Source organism: Grampus griseus (assembly GCF_964374135.1).
Source record: "Grampus griseus genome assembly, chromosome: 1".
Taxonomy (NCBI): domain Eukaryota; kingdom Metazoa; phylum Chordata; class Mammalia; order Artiodactyla; family Delphinidae; genus Grampus; species Grampus griseus.
This window is the reverse complement of record NC_139017.1, coordinates 150,084,901-150,108,191: the sequence shown is the minus strand read 5'-3', so window position 1 is coordinate 150,108,191 and position 23,291 is coordinate 150,084,901. Positions and strand designations below refer to the sequence as shown.

At 39.3% G+C, this 23,291-nt stretch overlaps 1 protein-coding gene across 5 annotated transcripts in view; it reads right to left on the bottom strand.

Moving 5' to 3' along the window:
* Window positions 1-23,291, bottom strand: part of SCMH1 (Scm polycomb group protein homolog 1) — a 191,953-nt gene that overhangs the window by 145,195 nt on the left and 23,467 nt on the right. For all 5 annotated transcript variants that reach the window (XM_082651095.1, XM_082651098.1, XM_082651103.1 and 2 more), the window contains exon 2: window positions 2,781-2,858. In XM_082651095.1, coding sequence (XP_082507221.1) covers window positions 2,781-2,805 — 25 coding nt within the window. In that variant the 5' untranslated portion in view covers window positions 2,806-2,858. The remainder of the gene's footprint in view (window positions 1-2,780; window positions 2,859-23,291) is intronic.

The window sequence follows — 23,291 nt, the reverse complement described above, 5'->3', positions numbered from 1 at the left end:
ACCATGAGGGAATCCCAGAACACTTCCATCCATAACAGTAGTTTCACATACATCCAAATTTTAATAGAGGTTCTCTCTAGAGAGCAAGATGGTGATGGGAGGGAAACTTTCTCTTTGGTGTACTTCTGTTGGTAATTTTTTTACACTGCATATATATTACTTTAATACATACATGCATATGTTTTTGAAAAGTGGTCCAAGGGGGTAAATCTTTATCACAGTAGTGATGGGGGTTGGACAGGAACAAGTTCCCCTACAGGAACAACACAGAATGAGAGGCAATGGGGTGTTACGATTTGACACCTCCATCGGCTGTTAATATACTCAGGTGTAGAGTGGGCACTGAATTGACTGTAATATACTTGTTGTGGGGAGGGTGAATGCCCTCTAGCTCCTTGAAAACCATTGCTAATCTCTATCTCAACTGAGTAAGCCAGCTCTTCAGGCATTTTAAGACAGCTTTCATGTGTGCAAGGAAAGTTAACTGCCTTCTGGCCTCACCAAAGTTAAACTCAATGACTAACAGTATAACGTGTCTCACTGTGTAATGAATCTGCCTCTTTTTCCCTGCCATTCCGCTGAATCAATAGTACACTCTTCTACTTGGACCCTCTGCCTTCCAGTATTATTCTTCTATAGTCCGTTCATTTTCTCTTTATCATGATGGGAGAGCACACTTCCTAATTACTAAGACTAGTTACCTTACTCCAAGCTTATGGTTGTTTTTTACCAAATATCCCCAGATTTCCCTCCTCTACTATGAAGACTCTGCAGACAGACTGCTTGAGTTCAGATTTGGTTCTCTCATTTACTAGTTGCATAACCTTGGCTAAGTAACTTTAATCCCCTGTGCCTCAGTTTCCTCATCTGCAAAACAAAGACAACAGCAGCAATTAGCTTATACAGTTGCAGAAGTTTAACTAGGATACATATAAAGCACATAGAACAGTACCTGGCATACAGTGGATGCTCAAATCAATATTAATTTGTACTGCTGCTTCCTTCTCCTTCATCAGCATCATCATCATGCCCTACTACTACTTAGGAAACTTTCTTACTATAGGCCCAGAGTGTTTACTTGACAACTTCTTTTCATTAGATTTCTATGTTTCCTCTTTCTCAATCCAAAGCATTCTTGACATTTCATCTCTTCAACACAGTTCTCTCTGACAAACTGGATTACAGTCAAACTTTCCCACTTGGCATTCCTACTACTATGGCTGTTTTTGTTGCATTATGATGCACACTCATGCTTCATCAATTCACATTCCTCTTCTTTTCATACCTCTATTCAAAACCTATCTTCTAGAGCAGGGAGTAGAAAACTTTCTGTAAAGAGCCAGATAGTAAATATTTTCAGTTTTATGGGACATATGGTTTCTGCTACAACTACTCATCATGCCATTGTAGCATGAAAGTAGCCATACACATTAACAAATGAACACGGCTATATTCCAGTAAACCTTTATTTACAAAAACAGGCAGCCAGCAGGATTTGGCCTATGGGCCATAGTTTACTGATCCCTGATCTAGAGGAATCCTTCCCTAAATAACTCCGCCTGGCTGTGATCATTCCACTATTCTACTTCAAGTATGTACTATATTCATTTACAAATAGTTATAAACTTCTGAGTATTTTTTACGTGGTCAGTCTCCCACTTAGATTAGTGTACAGATCCTTTAAGGAAAGCTGTTATTTCATTCATTAAACAAAACGTAGCTAAGCCTAGGAGTAACACTGAGTGTTAAGAACATGAAGACAAGTAAGTCCCAGTCTATGCTCACAAAGAACTCACAGATTAGTAGGATAGACAGCAACTCAAATACACTATCATAATACAATGTGATTTTTGCTATAAGAGAGATTTGCTACACAAAGTGCTCTGAGAAAAGAGAAAGGAATGATTGCCTTTGCTTGGGGAGAGGAGGAAAGCTTCACAGAGGACATGAAGTTAAGCTAGGATTGTCAGAAGAAAGATGAATAGGCATTTGAGGCAAAGGGAATATAGTACTTAAGACATGGAAATGGCCCATGTGTTTGGACAACAGCCAGCAGCTGCTGTAGAAGGAAAGTGGTAGGGTAAGCTACAGAGACAAATGACAGGAACTAAGGAAGATGAGAATACAAAGGTAAGTACCAGCAAACGAAGAGCCTCATTTGCCATAATAAGACAATGGTATGTACACAATAAGGAGTCTGGTATCATCCCAAAGATTATATTTAAACATTCAATATCAAGATCTGATTTATTAATTATATTTTACACCCATAAAGGGGTTTTAACTTTTTCATATATTATTTTAACTTTTACATATATTATTTCCAATGTTCACAGAGCATCCAAACTTACATATCTACTAAATTCTGACTAATGATATGAACTAAATAATCTAAATAATGATTATGAACTTGTGATGTAGTGAGAAGGGTAAGATTTAGAAGCAAAAGATTCAGGACTAAATCTTGCAGTTTATAGTAACAACATTCGGAATAAGTCTCTTAACCCTTCATTGTTTCCATAAAAGAGGAATAGCAACAGTCCCTATTTCAAAAGCTTACAGTAAAGACTATTTGAGATAATTACATGAAGAGTACTTTGCAAACTATAAAAGAGTTGTATAAATGATGTGCAGGATTTGTGAAAATTGCAGGGTTAAGTTGGCAAGAAAGGGTGAGATTTTTTTATTTACTCAAACAGCTTGTTGTGACACATACACTCACACACAGTCTGACAGAAGGTAACTCTCCATTTCTATTACATATAAGAACAGGTTCTGACCTTTTCGAGGATCTGATTTTTGCATGGTACCATCAGCTATACCCAATAGGAATTTCCTCCTTAGCAAGATGGAGACATCTAGAAGCAAAAGATTAAAAAAAAAAAATTAGAAATGTGAACTACTGTAGATTGAAGGAGACCTGCAGTGAAATTAGGTTTTAATCAGAAGAAACCAGCAGGCTGAACACCTAGAAGGGCTTCCCAAGGGCAGTAATATAGTTAGATTTCCAGTTTCCAGGATCCTTCCCTCAGCTTTTCGAGTTCAGAACCCCAATTCTGTTAAAAATAGAACAGATTCTTCAGGGCATTAACAGGTCATGAAATAAGAATGGATAAACCAGAACGTTACTCTATTAACTCACTGTGAGAAAGATTAACAGTCACAAAACTAAAGTATTGCACACTGAAAACTACAAACATCACTGAAAGAATTAAAGAAAGAAGTAGAAAGACATTTACGTTCATGAATTAGAAGACTAATGTTAAGGTGACAATACTACCCAAGGTGATCTACAGACTCAAGACAATCCCTATCAAAATCCCTTTTCTGTAGAAATAGAAAAAGCCACCCTAAAATTCACATGCTATCTCAAACAGCTTAAACAATCTTGAAAATGAAGAACAATGTTGGAAGACTCACACTTCCTGGTTTCAAAACCTCCTACAAAGCTACAGTAATTGAGACAGTGTGGTACTGGCATAAGGACAGGCATACAGACCGACGGAATAGAGAGCTCTGAAATAAACCCTAATATATATGGTCAAATGATTTTTGACAAAGGTGCCAACACCATTCAATGGGAAAAGGATACTCTTCAACAAATGATGCTAGGAAAACTGGATACCCTCATGCCAAAGAATGAAGATGAACCTTTATCTTACACCATATACAAAAATTAACTCAAAATGCATAAAAGACCAAAACTTAAGAGCTAAAATTATAAACCTCTTAGAAGAAAACATAGAGGAGAATCTTCATGACACTGGATTTGGCAATGATTCTGGAATGTGACATCTAAATTACAGGCAACAAAAGAAAAAAGATAAATCAGACTTCATCAAAATGAAAAACAATCTGTGCATCAAAGGGCACTATCACATGGATGAAAAGAAAACCTACAGAATGGGAGAAAATATTGGCAAATCGTTTATCTGATAAGGGACTAATATCTAGAATTTATAAAGAACTCCTACAATTCAATAACAAAAATACCTCAAACAACCCAGCTGAAAAATGGGCAAAGGACCTGAAGAGATACTTCTCCATTTATCTATATAGATGGCCAATAAGCACATGAAAAGATACTCAACATCATTAATCATTAGGGAAGTACAAGTGAAAGTCCCAATAAGATACCACTTCACACCCATTGGGATGATTGGGATGGTTATTATGAAGAAAAAAAAAAAGGAAAATCATAAGTGTCGGCAAGGACGTGGAGAAATTAGATCCCTTGTGAATTGCTAGTAGGACTAAAAAATGGTGCAGCTGCTGTGGAAAACTTTAAAAAGTTAAAAATAGAATTACCTTGCAAACAAGCTACTACCCAGACATCACTGGATCGTTTTTTTCAAGAGGGTAGACAGAATGGAATCCAGCAAGGAACCAGAACCTGTGCCATCAACGTCAGGCACGAGTGAAACTGCAGGTTGCCCTCCGTCTCCTATTGCTGACGATCCTTCAGCTCTATCATCTCCCACCTCCTCTCCCTCCTCCAGTCGGTAACTCTTCTTGCCTGTTCACTCGATGCCAGCCCCTGTATGCCAGCTGTTGTGCTGTACTACTGTAGTTTTCAAGGTTCTGAAGGTGACCATTCTCTTGCTGTAATGCCCGGGCACCACACTTTTTACCACCCATCAACACTTCTACTGCAGAGTGTCTGCACGTCATTGCTCGTGGAGTCGTGAGGCTTGATCCTCCAGGCCCATATTCCCTGGTAGGCTGGATTTGTCTGCCTTCAAAGATTTCTGCCCTTTCAAGCATTCCAGAATTTGCCTGTGTTTCAGTGGTGCCTCACATTATGGAATCCTTTTACTCTCAACATTATTAGGGTCTATCTTAGGGACAAGTGGTGCAATCCAATTTCCTTTTGGCCCGTGGTGCTATTTTGTATTTCCCAGTGCTTTCAATGAAGCTTCAAGTAGACCTAAACTCCCGGCTACTAACTAGCCATGAATCGCACAATTGTTCATTGTTTGTTATTTGTGAGAAAATGACAGTAATTAGTAGAAAAAAAAAATAGAATTACCATATGACCCAGTAACTCTACTCCTAGGTATATACCCAAAAGAATTGAAAACAGGGACTAAAACAGATACCTGTATACTAATGTTCATAGCAGCATTATTCACAATAGCGAAAGGGTAGAAAAAATTCAAGTGTCCACCAATAAATGAATAAATAAACAAAATGTGGCATATACATAAAATGGAATACTATTCAGCCATAAAAAGGAATAAAATTCTGATACATGCTACAACATGGATCAATCTTGAAAATATTATGCTAAGTGAAATAAGCCAAATACAAAAGTATAACTACTGTCTGATTTCACTTATACTTGATAACCAGAATAGGGAAATTCATAGAGAAAGTAAGTAGAACAGAGGTTACCAGGGGCTGGGAAGAGGGTGGGGGGGATGATTTAATGTGTACAGAGTTTCTGTTTGAAATGATGAAAAAATTCTAGAGTTGGACAGCAGTGAAGGCTATACATCACTGTAAATGTACTTAATGCCTTAAAATGGTTAAAATGATGAATTTTATGTTATATATATATTTTTTTAACACAATTATAATTAAAAAAAACAAGCAACAGGTGGACCTGCATCAGGGTTTGACAGCTCCATTCAACCATCTCACAACAGGAACACAAATTGCTTCACAGGGACGTTCAAGAAACTAAGTCCTTGAGTCACAGCATTCCCTTTCCTGTGTGGTCCTAGATGGAACCTGCTATCAATTTTCTTTATGACCTCCCATTTAGCATGTTTCCAAGCTAGACTATCTTCTGATAAACACATCCTTTTATTTGGATAATGTTACTATCTATATATAGCATGCAGTACAGATGGGCTCTGGATTTGAATATCAACTCTGTCACTAGCTATGTAAACTTGAACAAGTTACTAAATGTCTCTGGCCCTCAATTTCTGTATCTTTATTTTTAAATTTATTTTAAAATTTATTTATTTATTTATTTGGCTGTGTTGGGTCTTAGTTGCGGCACGTGGGATCTTCATTGCCACATGTGGGATCTTTTTTTGCGGCACACGGGCTTCTCTCTAGTTGTAGTGCACAGGTTCCGGAGCACATGGGTCAGTAGTTGTGGCATGCAGGTTCTCTAGTGTGGCGCGTGGGCTCTAGAGTGTGCAGGCTTAGCTGCCCCGTGGTATGCGGGATCTTAGTTCCCCAACCAGGGATTGAACCTGTGTCCTCTGCACTGGAAGGAGGATTCTTAACCACTGGACCAGCAGGGAAGTCCCAATTTCTGTATCTTTAAAGCAAAAATAGTAGTATCTACTCCAAAGGCTTTGTGAAGGTTAAATGACATTCTCTATGTTAATGAATTAATACAAATAAGTGTCGACAGACAGAAATTACTTCCCCACTTCCTTAACTCTTCATAGTATTACTGATCACTGATGAAATCATAGTCAGTTCTCTGTCTCTGGGCTCCACTGGCATCCATACAATCATCACCACGACTCTCTGTAACTTGGAGGCTTGCTGGTATATCTATCAGAAACCTTCTCTCAAAGGCCAACATCCAAAAGAACAAAAACAAATGTAGACAAATTTTTCTGCCTACCTCACAAACCTTTCCTAGAGGAGTCTGCCCTCCCCGAGGGCAGGTAGGCTTACTTTATATCCCACGTATTACCTAGCAGAAAAAAATAACTTTATCAATTTTTAAAATTGAATTTTCAACAATTCTAAGTTTTTTTATAACAGGATCTTGCATAAATATCCAAATACACAAGTTCTATTTCTATACTTGTATTACAAAAACAATAAGGTAAAAACAGTAAGTATGGTTCTCTGTCAGTGATAAGAACCTAAGCAAAATATATAAGGTGTTACAGGGTGTGGTAGTGACCATTTCAAAGCCTGCTACACTATGGTGGGCTTATATTAAAAGTGCCAGAAATAACAGAATAAGTTCAATATCCCACCATGAAAAAATTCAATAATAAAGCTGATCTACCAGATAAAATCATATTACACAAATCAGAAAAATCTCCATTTAATTTTCACTTAAAAGCAAAATATCAAATCATCTAAAGATTAGAAAATAGCATCAAATCAAACTTCATATTCCTGACTTACTTCTAGACCACAGTGGTCAGACATTCAATTTCACCTTGCCTGAATGACCTAAACTCCTTCAACTATGCCACTTAGAACTGCCATCAGTAGATATTTATTAAACATGCCTAGGTATAAAATTGGAATTAGGAGACAGAACCATAACAGAACAAAGCAACTGAACGGTCAGGAAAAAAAATGGAACCATCATAGGGGAAGGGAACTAACTATATGATAGGTTCTGTGCTGAATACTTTAAAAACAACTTTTTGTTAAAGTATAATATACATATAATATACTGAGAAGCACACGCATCATACAGTAGCCAAGATATGGAAACAACCTAAGTTGATGAATGGATAAAGAAGATGTGGTATATATACACAATGGAATACTATTCAGCCATAAAAAAAGAAAACTGGCCATTGTGACAACATAAATGGACCTGGAAAGTATTATGCTAGGTTTGAATAAGTCAGATGGAGAAAGACAGTTACCATGTGATTTTACTCATATGTGGAAGCTAAAAAAACAAATGAACAAACAAAATAAAACAAAAACAAACTCACAAATACAGAGATCAGATCAGTGGCTACCAGAAGGGAAGCGAGTTGTGGGGGGTGGGGTGGGGGCGTGCAAGATGGGTGAAGGAGGCCAACTGTATGGTGACAAATGGTAACTAGACTTGTAGTGGTAATCACTTTGTAGTACACATAACTGTTGAATTATTATGCTGTCTACCTGAAACTCATTATTTTTAAAAAGTAAATAAATCGTAAGTATGAAACTCAATGAACTTTTACAATGTGTTTCCAAACCAAGAAAGAGATCATTACTAGCACAAAAGAAGTACTCCTTTGAGCCCTCTCCCAATCATTACTCCACCCAAGAGTAAGCACTATGTGGCCTACTATTGTTAGGTTAGTTTTGCCTGCTTTGAACTTTATAGAAATGAAATTATATCTCATGTCCTCTTTTATGTCCACTTTGTTCCACTCAATATTTTGTTTATGAGATTCATCCACGGTGCCCTACTAAGGCACTTTTGTCTTCATTACTTGATTTAAAACACCCAACAATTCTGGCATTTCCCATTTAGGTTGGGGAAAAAAAAAGAGCTGAGATTCTGAAGTTAAACAAGATTAATTAAAGCATCCAAGGGCATACGAGTACTGTATGGAAAGGCTAAAATTAAAGACTAATTTCAAAGTCCATCCTCTCTTTGGTTCCATTATGCTTGCCTACTATAGTTCAAAAGCAACAAGAAATCAATCCCTTCCCTAGTTTACTTTTCATAGGCCATATTATAGAGGGAAGTTTGGCAAACAGTCAAGTACTACGCAATGTAAGAAATTATTATTAGCACAAGAAAAGAGTTTCCTAGGGCAGTGGCTTTCAAACCTTTCTGATTGTGACCCACAGACTTAAATACAGGAGTTTTTACAACAATATGCATTGCTAAAAACCTTACATATTGCAAAATTATGCACTAAACATGGGCTTGTGGTTAAAACAGAGTTAGGAATATGCTACTAGAAGCCCATGAAAATTTGTATCCTAATACACACATACCCCACAAGGATCTCAGTCACTAAGAAATAGTTAAATTGGACCCAACAAACTAAACAGAAGGAAGAAGGGTATAATCCACTTTAGGATAATTTCTAAGTAAAATGATTTTTTTTTTTTTTTTTTTTGCGGTATGTGGGCCTCTCACTGTTGTGGCCTCTCCCGCTGCGGAGCACAGGCTCCAGACGCACAGCCTCAGCAGCCATGGTTCATGGGCCCAGTCGCTCCGCGGCATGTGGGATCTTCCCGGTCCGGGGCACGAACCCATGTCCCCTGCATCGGCAGGTGGACTCTCAACCACTGCGCCACCAGGGAAGCCCTAAAATGATTTTTAAAAATAAAGTTTTAATGTGTAATGGAACAAACCTGTAGCAATCCAGAACACTAAGCTTCTAAGAGTGACTTAATTCTCCAAGGTTTTCTAGAGTGAAGATTTGAACACATGTCACCATCTACTGACAGGAGCCACTTAATAAAAGCTTTTCATAGCGACAAAATTAAAACCTGAAGTCAGACTCATACGGCTTTGGGGACCGATAAGAGACTACTAAACTGTTAATTATTTTTTATCTATTCACACTGCCCAAGCAGATCTTTGAGAGACGTCTATGCTACACAGTACCAGAGATCTCAAGATCAACTTTATTTTGTTGGAGTGTAATAGGACAGAGTCCTACACAGGAAACTAACTCCTGAGATGTACAGCCCTGAGAATAGAGTAAATCCTCACTGCTTAAGCCATAGAGACAGGTACATAAAGTAATTTGGGCTCATTAACAGAGCAGTATCTATAAACCATTCTGTAAGTCGCCCCCCCCCAACTCCCGCCAAAGTCTCAGGTTCTTATCCTAAAAAAGTGAGTTATGAATCCTTGACATTATCCAGGATCTTGTAGGAATCTGATAGAATTACAAACTTGGGGCAAATACGGTTTCTCTGTACCAAGAAACTGAGATGCAACTTAGACCTAAACTTGGCCTGGTTCATTCTGTCACTGAGTAGTCACTTTGTCAGGGCTTCAAATTCTTCACTTTAAAACCAAAAGATAAGAACTCAGGCAGGTCCCATGTTTACTACAAACTAGCTGCATGCCTCCGTTTCTTCATCAACCACTTCTATGATTTTATGGTTTCACAGAAAATCCTATTGCTATTACAGTAACGGAAATTTATCAAATGAGATCAGCTGTCTTCCTGTGAGCTACTCAGGCAATTGCCCTGACACCCATTTCTGGTTGGGAAACAGAGACAACTTCTTCATGGTAATAGGAAGGCTAGACAATACAAAGGGGCTTCCAGGAAAATGTGTCTTATGTGAATCTGAAACAGCAACCTCAGGAAAGGGCTCTCTTCTCTAGAAAACTGACTTGACTGAGAGAGCATGGAATAATCTTTGAGATAGGTATTAAGCTAAGGCATATCGGATTAAAAAAAATTATTTGAGGGTGATACAGAAAGAATATATAATATGCATTCTAAACAGCTAAGGCAGAAGAGTGGTACCACTTGCTAGCAGTCACTCAGCATTTACTAGAAACCTTCCTCATGCTAATTCCAGAGAATAACACCTTTTAAAGCAAGTCAGAAAATGTTTGTATATAACCACAGAATCAGCAAGAACCAAGAGGCACGAGAAGAAAAAAACATGTCCAGTTTCACTTCAGAGACAGAAATTTATGGTTGTTTAGCTTTCTGAGTTTTTTTTTTTTTTTAATCCCGGAAATTTAGCTTTTAGGACACAAGATGCCTTTCTCAACTTCCTCAGCTTTTGACCCAGCACTCATCCCTTAATTAAAATCTACTTTAATTCTTCTTCATTTTAAGTCTCTGGGGTTCACTAGACCAGGATTTAGTGGTATGTTATTTCAGAGAACAATTTTATTCGCTAGTATTAGTTAAGAGAACTCCAGAAATTTATTTCATCAAAATCACTGATAGGTGTTGAACCTGTGCGATACTCTTTAACATACAGCAGTGACTCATAACTTCCCCGCCCCCCCCCCCCACCGACATATCTGAAGAATACAAAACACTCCTATCAGTGAGGGCAGGCTCATTAAAGGCACTGATTTTCAGCAAAACGTAGGAGGTAGGATTAATTTGACAGGGAGGAAGGCTCCACTGGGTGAAGGTGTTTTGGAATCTCCAGGGGTATTTGTGTAATGAGAAAAAACATTTCCCCCAGTCTATATTCCACTGCTCTTTCCCCTGACCCAGGGTCTAGAGCACTGCCATCCAACAGAAATATAATTGAAGCCATTCATGTCACTTTAAGTTTTCTATTAGTCACATTATAAAAAGTAAAAAAAGGAACAGATGAAAATAATTTTAATAATGCATTCTATTCAACCCAATATATTGAAATATTATCACTTCAGCTGGTAATCATTATAAAAATCAATGGAAAATGGGACCTAATGAAACTTCAAAGCTTTTGCACAGCAAAGGAAACCATAAACAAGACCAAAAGACAACCCTCAGAATGGGAGAAACTATTTGCAAATGAAGCAACTGACAAATGATTAATCTCCAAAATTTATAAGCAGCTCATGCAGCTCTATAACAAAAAAACAAACAACCCAATCCAAAAATGGGCAGAAACCCTAAGCAGACATTTCTCCAAAGAAGATATACAGACTGCCAACAAACACATGAAAGAATGCTCAACATCATTAATCATTAGAGAAATGCAAATCAAAACTACAATGAGATATCATCTCACACCAGTCAGAATGGCCATCATCAAAAAATCTAGAAACAATAAATGCTGGAGAGGGTGCAGAGAAAAGGGAACCCTCTTGCACTGGTGGTGGGAATGTGAATTGGTACAGCCACTATGGAGAACAGTATGGAGGTTCCTTAAAAAACTACAAATAGAACTACCATACGACCCAGCAATCCCACTACTGGGCATATACCCTGAGAAAACCATAATTCAAAAAGAATCATGTACCAAAATGTTCATTGCAGCTCTATTTACAATAGCCCAGAGATGGAAACAACCTAAGTGTCCATCATCGGATGAATGGATAAAGAAGATGTGGCACATATATACAATGGAATATTACTCAGCCATAAAAAGAAACGAAATTGAGCTATTTGTAATGAGGTAGATAGACCTAGAGTCTGTCATACTGAGTGAAGTAAGTCAGAAAGAGAAAGACAAATACCGTATGCTAACACATATATATGGAATTTAAGAAAAAAAATGTCATGAAGAACCTAGGGGTAAGACAGGAATAAAGACACAGACCTACTAGAGAATGGACTTGAGGATATGGGGAGGGGGAAGGGTAAGCTGTGACAAAGCGAGAGAGAGGCACGGACATATATACACTACCAAACGTAAGGTAGATAGCTAGTGGGAAGCAGCCGCATAGCACAGGGAGATGAGCTCGGTGCTTTGTGACTGCCTGGAGGGGTGGGATAGGGAGGGTGGGAGGGAGGGAGATGCAAGAGGGAAGAGATATGGGAACATATGTATATGTATAACTGATTTACTTTGTTATAAAGCAGAAACTAACACACCATTGTAAAGCAATTATACTCCAATAAAGATGTTAAAAAAAAATTAACTGAAGGCATTCTCAGGACAATGCAAATGGGATGAGATACGGTTAGAAATGATAGTGTAGGAACACAGATATATCCAAGTAATGAATAAACTTGTAAATAATATTCTTTGCAGGTATAGAACAATGTAAATAGGAGAAATGTAATGTAATTACAAATATTTGAAATGCATTTGCACTCCTGGCCTCCAACCTAGTTTAAAAAACGTCTTTCAGAAAAGTCCTAAAGAATCACTGGAGAAAATTTAATATAGCTGGGTGGCAGAGGGACAGATAAACTGACATGTGATCTTTACAAGCAATGGTAAAATTTAGCATGTGGACATAAGGTTTTCCACGGCAAAATCCTTTCAAGTTTATCATATGTTTGAAATTTTTCATAAGTTTTAAAAAAAGAGACCTTAAAACATCTCAAAGAAGCTGCTGTCTCAGAGCTCAACATTGAGCAATAGTGAAAAGGTGGGTAGATTAGAGCAGAGACTGAAGGAATGAATGAACATGAATTTTTTTTGCACTTTTACATATAATTGCCATTTCATCACAACAAAGTTGAAAGGTAGGTGATATTATCTCTATTACACACACACACACAAACACACACACATGCCTCTGAGGCTCAGAGAGTACCGTAACCAAGTTACTTGGATATAGTGAATATTAAGCCTGACCAAGCCTGGGATCAAAATATGCATGCAGGTTTAAAAATATCTAACTAAAATCTGAATCTACCTTTATCATTTATTTTCCACAGGTAACTGGAAAGTGACTGTCTCAGCTCTACTTGGAAAAGCACTTTAAATAATAAGAACATGTGAGATATACTTTGTAAAACAGAACAATATATTTTTAAAATTAATTTATTCTATCCTTGGCTGTGTTGGGTCTTTGTTGCTGCACGTGGGCTTTCTCTAGTTGCTGTGAGCGGGGGCTACTCTTCGTTGCGATGCTAGGGCTTCTCTTTGCGGTGGTTTCTCTGGCTGCGGAGCACAGGCTCTAGGTGCGCGGCCTTCAGTAGTTGTAGCATGCGGCCTTCAGCAGTTGTGGCTCTCGGGCTCTAGAACACAGGCTCAGTAGTTGTGGCGCACAGGTTTAGTTACTCTGTGGCGTGTGGGATCTTACCAGACCAGGGCTCAAACCCGTGTCCCCTGCATTGGCAGGCGGACTCTTAACCACTGTACCACCTGGGAAATCTCACGATACTTTGTATAATATGACTTCCAGCTTCAAAGTCCTTCTTAATTTTCAAAGTTAGCTGACTCACAATTATCCAATTTTATTACAGTTATCTGTATACATCTTTTACAGTTCTTTTAGCACTGTGATTCCCTTGAAATTAGGATCCAGATCTGATTCATTTCTACATTCTTTATAACAGTACCTGAAATAGTTTAATGAGTATTTACTTAAGGAAAGAAGGTGATCCTCACAATAGAGATGCAAGATAGGAAGGGCACCTATTCACATTATTCTTATTAATAACACTTGAAGAAACAGAGTCAGAGTAAACTCTGATGCTACTTCTCAGCTAAAAAGCTCATTTATTGAGCCAGGGCTCCAGTCTTTTCCGATTACACCACTGACTAAACAAAGACACTAAGCCTGTTCTCCAGTTGAGAGTCTGGCAGGGCATCCAAAGGCAAAAGCTTTAGTTATGTTGTTTTTTTAAATGTTTAGAAAATCCTGGAATGTAGATCTTAATGTGATATAAAATGTTTGTAAACGTTCTGAGTTCTTTGTTTTATTGGGACAGAGTGGTAGAAGGAAAGTGAAAATGCTTCTTAAAAACCCTAAACTAGGTTATAAGTTACCCCAAACTCAACAAAAACAGAAGTTGAACTATAACAACTAACATTTATTTATTTTTAAAAAATAAATCTATTTATTTATTTACGGCTGCGTTGGATCTTCGTTGCTGCGTGCAGGGGCTACTCTTCACTGTGGTGCGCGAGCTTCTCACTGCAGTGGCTTCTCTTGTGGAGCACGGGCTCCAGGCACACAGGCTTCAGTAGTTGTGGCATGCTGGGCTCAGTAGTTGTGGCTCACGGGCTCTAGAGTGCAGGCCCAGTAGTTGTGGCACATAGGCTTAGTGGCTCTGCGGTATGTGGGATCTTCCCGGACCAGGGATCGAACCCGTGTCCCCTGCATTGGCAGGCGGATTCTTAACAACTGCGCCACCAGGGAAGTCCACAGCTAACATTTATACTCAGCTCTTTGGAGCAACTCTACGTATATATGTTATTTCATATGATTTTTCATAATATCCAGTGAGAGATTACTATTATTCCCATTTCACTGATGAGTAAATTTCAGGGTTAGTTTAGAAAGTCAGTAGGTGGTTGAACTGGGACTTGAAACAATCTGGGTCATGCTCTTTGTAGTACACAAGGCGTAACTTGCTTCCACAAAACTAGTCAATAGCCTTCTAATTAGTCTCTCTCTACTTCCATTCCATTGTGTGTATGGCAACCAGAGTAATCCTTCTAAAATAGAAATTCAATTATGTTTCATCTCTGCTTAAAATCCTTCAATGGATCCATGCAGCCTATAGAATGAAATCCACCAAAGTCCTTGGCATTGCATACACAGCCCTTCAAACCTAAATCCTTTAAGATTTGACCCCTGACTACTTCTGCAGCCTCATCTACCCATCTTCTCCTCTTTACCTTCTTCCCCTAAGTTATTCTACATGATCTGTAGTCCCTCAACTTATCTGCAATGAAATCCCTTTTCCCATTATACACTCTACTTGTCAACTTACAACTCATCTTTCAAAATTTAACTCAAAAATCAATGAATCTCTTCTTCCTCAGCCTTCTGAGTTCTCTTCCCTAGATAATCATTTCCTCTTCTATGCTATTATTTATATCTGGTTCATACTTACAGCATTTAAATACTGTATTACAATTATTTGTTTACATACTTCTCCCAATTTGATAGTGAAGCCCTCAGGGATGCCTTATTCATCTTCGCCTCTGGGATCTAATACACTGCCTGACAGTAGTAGGCATCAGATACATCTTGTTGGGTTGAATTCAAAAATACTCACTTAGAAAGTACACAAGTGATAAAACAGGATTTGGATTTTGCAAAATATATATGTTTCAAAGAAAAAAAAAAAGGCTAAAACCCTTTAACTGAACTGTGTATAACAATGGCAGTTGCCCTGAAGGTCCCTGTTAATGCTCTGTGACCCAGCTGGGCCTCCAGAAGGTTCATTACTTTCATATTACGACTGTGGCAATTTATTAACGAGCTCAGTGCAAGCAAAACAAATTGAAATGACAGCTTTGGCAACTAACATCTTTTATTTATCACTAGAGCTAGTCTTTCACTAGCAGTGAGATGCATAAGCCTTCTTCAAGACAAAACAATATTTATGGGGTATCTTCTAAGAGGCCTGCAAACACTGTGATTGGCTAAGAGGAATTCAAGAAAGTATAGGTCTTCATTAGGATAGGAAAAGAATGTGTTCTTGAAAAATAACTCAAAACTGAAAAACACAGATGTCCATTAGAAGTAGTGGTAAAGGACTTATTATGTGATTCATCATTTATGCATCAACTGCCTTTTCAAGGCATAACTGAAGTGCCATTGCAGCTCTTCTTGTTTCACCCTGATGGAGGCAGGTGTTACAACAGTATTCATGAGGAGGAAACCAAGAACCAGTACTAGGCATTCTGGCAGAAGGAAGGTCTATAAAACTAAAGCCCCTCTCCTTTCAAAAGTGTGTAGTCTTCTTGGTACCAAAGAATCCCTACCAACCACTTAAGGCTGCTCTCCTGAGATAAAACAGAGCCAAATCATAAGCTGTTAACATAACGAAAGTAAACTTTACAGTGCAGCTAGACACAAATATGGTTTAAAAGAGAGAAAGAGAAATAGTAAGAAACCCTGTGGATACAGGGAGATACCACATGCTCACTGTCTTTCACTAATGACTACAGTACCTCCAAATAAAACCCTTGGTTTTGACTTCTTAGGACTGCCATAACAAAGAACCACAAGCTGAATGTAATAAACAACAGAAATTTATTCTCTCACTGAGTTAGAGGGCAGAAGTCCAAAATCAAGGTGTTGGCTGGGTCATGCTCTCTCTGAAGCCTGCAGGGAAATATCCTTCCTTGCTTCTTCCAGCTTCTGGTATCCCCAGGAAACCAATACAGATTTTGGTACTGATGAGAGTGGGGTGCTGCTCTAACAAATACTTAAAAATGAAGTGGCTTTGGAATTGGATAATGAGTAGAGGCTTGACAGAAAAAAAAACTAAATTGCCTTAAAGAGATGGAAATATGAACATTAAAGGTGCTTTTAAGTGAGGCCTTAGAAGGAGATGAGGAACATGTTATTGGACACTGGAGGAAAGGTTGTTCTTGCTATAAAGTGGCAGAAAATTTGTTCGAATTGTGTTCAGCCATTGGGTGAACTTATAACTGATGAACTTGGATATTTAACTGAGGAGATTTCTAAGCAAACTGTTGAAATGTGGCCTAGTTTCTCGTTGGTTTTTATGAATATGAGAAGAGGTAAATTGAGGATTGAACTGTTAAGCAAAAAGGAACCAGCACTTGATGATTTGGAAAATTCTCTGCCTATCCAAACAGCATGCTCTGGAAACAGGGCCAAGCGTATGGCTGGATCATCATTTGCCTGACTCTAGGACACAATCAAACACCTCAGAAGCTAGGAACAGAGACATGGTTATCCAGGAAAGATCTGTGGAGGAACCTCTTGTCAGATGGTTCGGACACCAGTAAATTGCATGGGAGACTGACAAGGTTTTTGAGAATTTTATATCAGCAGAAGTGCTGCCAGCCTGGACTGAAAGGAACAGAGATGGAATGAAATGAAGACTAACAACGGGGCAGAGCCACAGATGCAGATGCCTGGGCCAATGGGACCCTCTTGGGTTAAAAGGGTGGGCCTGCCCACGCAGGCCAGAGGACAGAGCACTGGGCCACAGAGGATTATTCCCGGGCCTTGAAGTCTAATGGAGTTAGCCCTGTTGGGTTGTGAATTTGCTTTAGACTAGTGATCCTTTTATTCCTTCCACGTTCTCACTTTTGTAATAGAAATGTCTTTCCGAAGCCTGTCCTACCATTATATCTTGGAAGCAGATAACTTGTGTTCTAGATTTCACAGGTCCACAGATGGAGAGGAATTTTGTCCCAGGATGAATCATAGCAGAGTCTCACCCATACCTGATTTAGATGATTTAGAAGATGAGATTTGAGACTTTTTGAGTTGGTTATATTTAGGTGAGATTCTGGACTTGGATTGGATGCTGGAGTGGGTTAAGACTTTGGGGGATATTGGGACGGGGTGAATGTATTTTGCACTTGGAAAGGACATGAATTTTGAGGGGCCAGAGGGTAGACAGTTATGGGTTGAGTTATGTTCTCCAAATTGTATACTCCTGGTATCTGTGAATGTGACCTTATTTGGAAATAGGGTCTTTGTAGATATAATCAACTTAAATGAGGTCATTAGGGTGGGCCCTAATCCAATATGACTGGGGTCCCTATAAGAGAAAGAAAACACCGTGTGAAGACAGACATACTCAGCGAGAACACCATGTGGCAAAAAAGGCAGAGATCAGAGTGATGCAGCTGCAAGCCAAGGACTGACAGCCACTACCAGAAACTAGGAAGAGACAAGTAAGGATTCTACCTAGCCTCAGAGGGAGCATGGCCCAGTTAACACCTTGATTTTGGAGTGCTTCCCTCTGGACTGTGAGAGAATAAATTGCCACCTAGTCTGTGATACAATTTGTTACAGCAGCCGTAAAAAACTAAAACACCCCTTAATAGTAGCTAATATATATTCAAGACTCACTATGCACTGTGTAAAGTGCTTTACACTGATGATCACATTTAATCTTTACCATGACCTCATGAGGTAAAGAAATAAAATAACCTTCTGGAGCTAGGAATCTGCCAATGCTGGTGGGGGCTGAGTGCTAAAGCACGTTAAAACAGCGGATCCCTGGACAGGACCGTTGTTGGCTGCGTGGATACAACAAAGGGAATGGGAGCGAGGGGCTCTGTGGCTGGGAATGGCCCTAGAGGAAACGTGGTCTGCCTAGGAAAAGAACCATTGTTGAGCGGTGCGCAAGGGACGGAGCCGCCACTGCCCCCTCACGCCAGCCCCTGCCTCTGCAGGCACTGGGAGGGACTCCCACCAAAGTGAGCACGCCCCAGTCTATTACAACTGCCTGCTGGGCCCTGCAGGCCATTTGTGCACACCCCAGTTGTGGCTGCCATACCCCTCTCCGGCCTGAGGGAGTAAGCATGCCCCTATCAGCCACTGCTTCCTCCCGCCCGGGTGGGGAACTGGCCTGAGAGTGGCGCACACACAGAGGTGGGGTGAAAACCAAAAGTAAGCCCCAGGGGCAGTGCGACTAAGGAAGAGGAACTTCTGTGCAGCTGCACAAGCCATGGACTAAATCCCTGCGATCGTGATCGGCTTGGTAAGTCCTGTGGAATACCTGAATAGACAACAGAGCATTCCCACAACTGAGACGGGTCTAGCCTTAGCAGCAGTGCACTTTGGGGGCAAGAACACACGGGAGCTGGGCCAGGTCGGAGTCAGAGCTGGCCCCACACGGCCCACAGCAGGTCTAGAGACCTGCCTAGAGGTATTGTACGGCCTCCCAGGGAGGCGGGGATTGGCTGTGGCTCACTGTGGGAGCAAGGACACTGACAGAGGAGGCCCCAGGAAAATATTCTTATTACTCTTATTCTTTTTATGTCTGTTTTGTTTTGTTCAGTTGATGGTATTGTTGTTTTTATTATTTATTATTTTTTTAATATATATATTTTTTGTTTTTCTATTTTTACTTTACTTTTTTGCTGTTTTGTGTTTTTCTTCTTGTTTTTGTTCTGTTTTTATTTCATTTTCCTTTTTCTTTTTTTGATTGTTTCCATGTGTTTATTTTGTTTTCTTTGTTTGCTTTCTGTTTTTGTTTTATTTTTCATTTTTTGTTTTTGTTAGTTTAGTCCTTATTGATTGTTCTCATTTTTTAATTCTTTTCATTGTTTGTTCTCTTGTGTTTGTTTGTTTGTTTCCTGTCTGCTTCTTTATTTGTTTCCGTTAGTTTGGTTTTGTTATTATCATTTGTCTTGGATATGGTGTGTCTGCTTTCTTTCTTCTTTTTTTCATTTTGTGCGTGTTGTGTTGTTGTTGTAGTTTGTTTGTTTTTGCTATTTGTCTTGGGTTTTGTTTGTTTTCTTTTCTTTTTCTTTTTTTTTCCTTTTTCTTTTCTTTCTTTTTTCCCTGGCCATGCAGTGTGGCTTGTGGGCTCTCGGTTCCCTAGCCAGGGGTTGGGCCTGGGCCTTCAGGGTAGGAGCGCCAAATCCAGGATGCTGGACTGCCAGAGAATTCCTGGGCCCAGGAAATATTAATCGGTGGGTACTCTCCCAGAGGTATCCATCTTGACACCAAGACCTGGCTCCACCCAACTGCCTGCAGGCTCCAGTGCTGGACAGCTCATGCCGAACAACCAGCAAGACAGGAACACAGCCCCACCCATCAGCAGACATGGTGCCTAAAGCCGTACTAAGCTCACAGACACCCCAAAACACACCACCTGACACAGCCCTGTCCAATCAGAGGGAAAAGACTCAGCTCCACCCACAAGAGCGCAGGCACCAGTCCCTCCCACCAGGAAGTCCAAACAAGCCCCTGCACCAACCTCACCTACCAGGGGCAGACAACGGAAGCAAAAGGAACTATGACCCTGCAGCCCATGGAAAGGAGACCATAAACGCAGTAAATTAGACAAAATGAGATGACAGAGAAATATGTTGCAGGCAAGGTAAAACCCACAAGATCAAATAAATGAAGAGGAAATAGGCTATCTACCTGAAAAAGAATTCAGAGTAATGATAGTAAAGATGACCCAAGATCTCAGAAACAGAATGGAGGCACGGATCGAGAAGACACAAGAAATGTTTAACAAGGACCTAGAAGAACTAAAGACAAACAATCAGTGATGAACAACACAACAACCGAAATGAAAAATACACTAGAAGGAATCAATAGCAGCATAACTGAGGCAGAAAAACAGATAAGTGAGCTAGAAGATAGAATGGTGGAAATAACTGCTGTGGAGCAGAATAGAAAAAGAAGAATGAAAAGAAATGAGGACAGTCTCAGAGACCTCTGGGACAACATTAAACACACCAACATTTGAATTATAGGGGTCCCAGAAGAAGAAGGGAAAGGGAAAGGGCCTGAGAAAATATTTGAAGAGATTATAGTTGAAAACTTCCCTAACATGGTAAAGGAAATAGTCAATCAAGTCCAGGAAGCGCAGAGAGTCCCATATAGGATAAACCCAAGGAGAAACATGCCAAGACACATATTAATCAAACTAATACAAATTAAATGCCAAGAAAAAAATATTAAAAGCAGCAAGGAGAAAGCAAAAACTAACATATTGGGGTGGCCAGAAAGTTCATTCAGGTTTTTCTGTAAGATCTTATAGAAAAATCCAAACGAACTTTTTGGCCAACCCAGTACAAAGGAATCCCCATAAGGTTATCAGTTGATTTTTCAGCAGAAACTCTGCAGGCTAGAAAGGAGTGGCAGGACATATTTAAAGCGATGAAAGCGAAAAACCTGCAGCCAAGATTACTCTACCCAGGAATTCAGATTCAATGGAGAAATAAAAAGCTTTACAGACAAGCAAAAGCTAAGAGAATTCAGCACCACCAAACCAGCTTTACGACAACTGCTAAAGGAGCTTCTCTAAGTGGGAAATGCAAGAGAAGAAAAAGACCTACAAAAACAAAACCAAAGCAATTAAGAAAATGATAACAGGAACATATTGATAATTATCTTAAATGTAAATGGATTAAATGATCCAACCAAAAGACACAGACTGGCAGAATGGATACAAAAACAAGACCAATATATATGTTGCCTACAAGAGACCCACTTCAGACCTAGGGACACATACAGACTGAAAGTGAGGGTATGCAAAAAAGATATTCTACGCAAATGGAAATCAAAAGAAAGCTGGAGTAGCAATACTCATATCAGACAAAATAGACTTTAAAATAAAGACTGTCGGGACTTCCCGGAGGCACAGTGGTTAAGAATCCACCTGCCAATGCAGGGGACACAGGTTTGATCTCTGGTCTGGGAAGATCCCATGTGCTGTGGAGCAACTGAGCCCATGTGGCACAACTACTGAGCCTGCGCTCTAGACCCCACAAGCCACAACTACTGAAGCCCTCACGTCCATGCGCTACAACTACTGAAGCCCATGCGCTCTAGGACCCATGTGCTGTAAGTACTGAAGCCCCCGCACCTAGAGCCCATGCTCCACAACAAGAGAAGCCACTGCAATGGGAAGCCCGTGCACCACAACGAAGAGGAGCCCGTTTGCCACAACTAGAGAAAGCCCTCATGCAGCAACAAAGACCCAACACAGCCAAAAAAATAAATACAAAAATAAGGATTGTTACAAGAGACAAAGAAGGACACTACATAATGATTAAGGGATCGATACAAGAAGAAGATATAACAGTTATAAACAATTATGCACCCAACACAGGAGCACCTCAACACATAAGGCAAATGTTAACAGCCGTAAAAGGGGAAATCAACAATAACACAATAATAGTGGGGGACTTTTAACACTCCACTTACACCTATGGATAGATCATCCAGACAGAAAATAAATAAGGAAACACAAGCCTTAAATGACACATTAGACCAGATAGACTTAATTGATATTTATAGGACATTCCATCTGAAAGCAGCCAAATACACTTTCTTCTCAAGTGCACACGAAACATTCTCCAGGTTAGAACACATCTTGGGTCACAAATCAAGCCTTGGTGAATTTAAGAAAATTGAAATCATATCAAGCATCTTTTCTGACCACAATACTGTCAGATTAGAAATCATTTATAGGGGGAAAAAAAACCTGTTAACACAAACACATGGAGGCTAAACAATATGCTACTAAATAACCAAGAGATCACTGAATAAATCAAAGAGGAAATAAAAAAAATACCTAGACACAAATGACAATGAAAACACAATGACCCAAAACCTATGCGATGCAGCAAAAGCAGTTCTAAGAGGGAAGTTTATAGCAATACAATCCTACCTCAAGAAACAAGAAACATCTCAAATAAACAACCTAACCTTACATCTAAAGCAACTAGAGAAAGAACAAAAAAATCCCCAAAGTTAGTAAAGTAATCAAAAAGATGAGAGCAGAAATGAATGAAATAGAAACGAAGAAAGAGTGCAGAACACTCTGGCATAAACTGCAGCAGGATCTTTTTTGACCCACCTCTTAGAGTAATGAAAATAAAACCAAAAATAAACAAATGGGACCTAATGAAACCTCAAAGCTTTTGCACAGCAAAGGAAACCATAAACAAGACAAAAAGACAACCCTCAGAATGGGAGAAACTATTTGCAAATGAAGCAACTGACAAAGGATTAATCTCCAAAATATAAAAATAGCTCATGCAGCTCAATAACAAAAAAACAAACAACCCAATCAAAAACTGGGCAGAAGACCTAAACAGACATTTCTCCAAAGAAGACAAACAGATGGCCAACAAACACATGAAAAGATGGTAGACATCACTAATCATTAGAGAAACGCAAATCAAAACTACAACGCGGTATCACCTCACACTGGTCAGAATGGCCATCATCAAAAAGTCTACAAACAATAAATGTTGGAGAGGGTGTGGAGAAAAGGGAACCCTCTTGCACTGTTGGTGGGTATGTAAATTGATACAGCCACTATGGAGAACAGTATGGAGGTTCCTTAAAAAACTAAAAATAGAATTATTTTTAGTTTTTTAAGGAACGATCCAGCAATCCCACTACTGGGCATATACCCAGAGAAAACCATAATTCAAAAAGACTCACGCACCTCAATGTTCATTGCAGCACTATTTATAACAGCCAGGACATGGAAGCAACCTAAATGTCCATCAACAGAGGAATGGATAAAGAAGATGTGGTACATATATACAATGGAATATTACTCAGCCATAAAAAGGAACAAAATTGGGTCATTTGTAGAGAT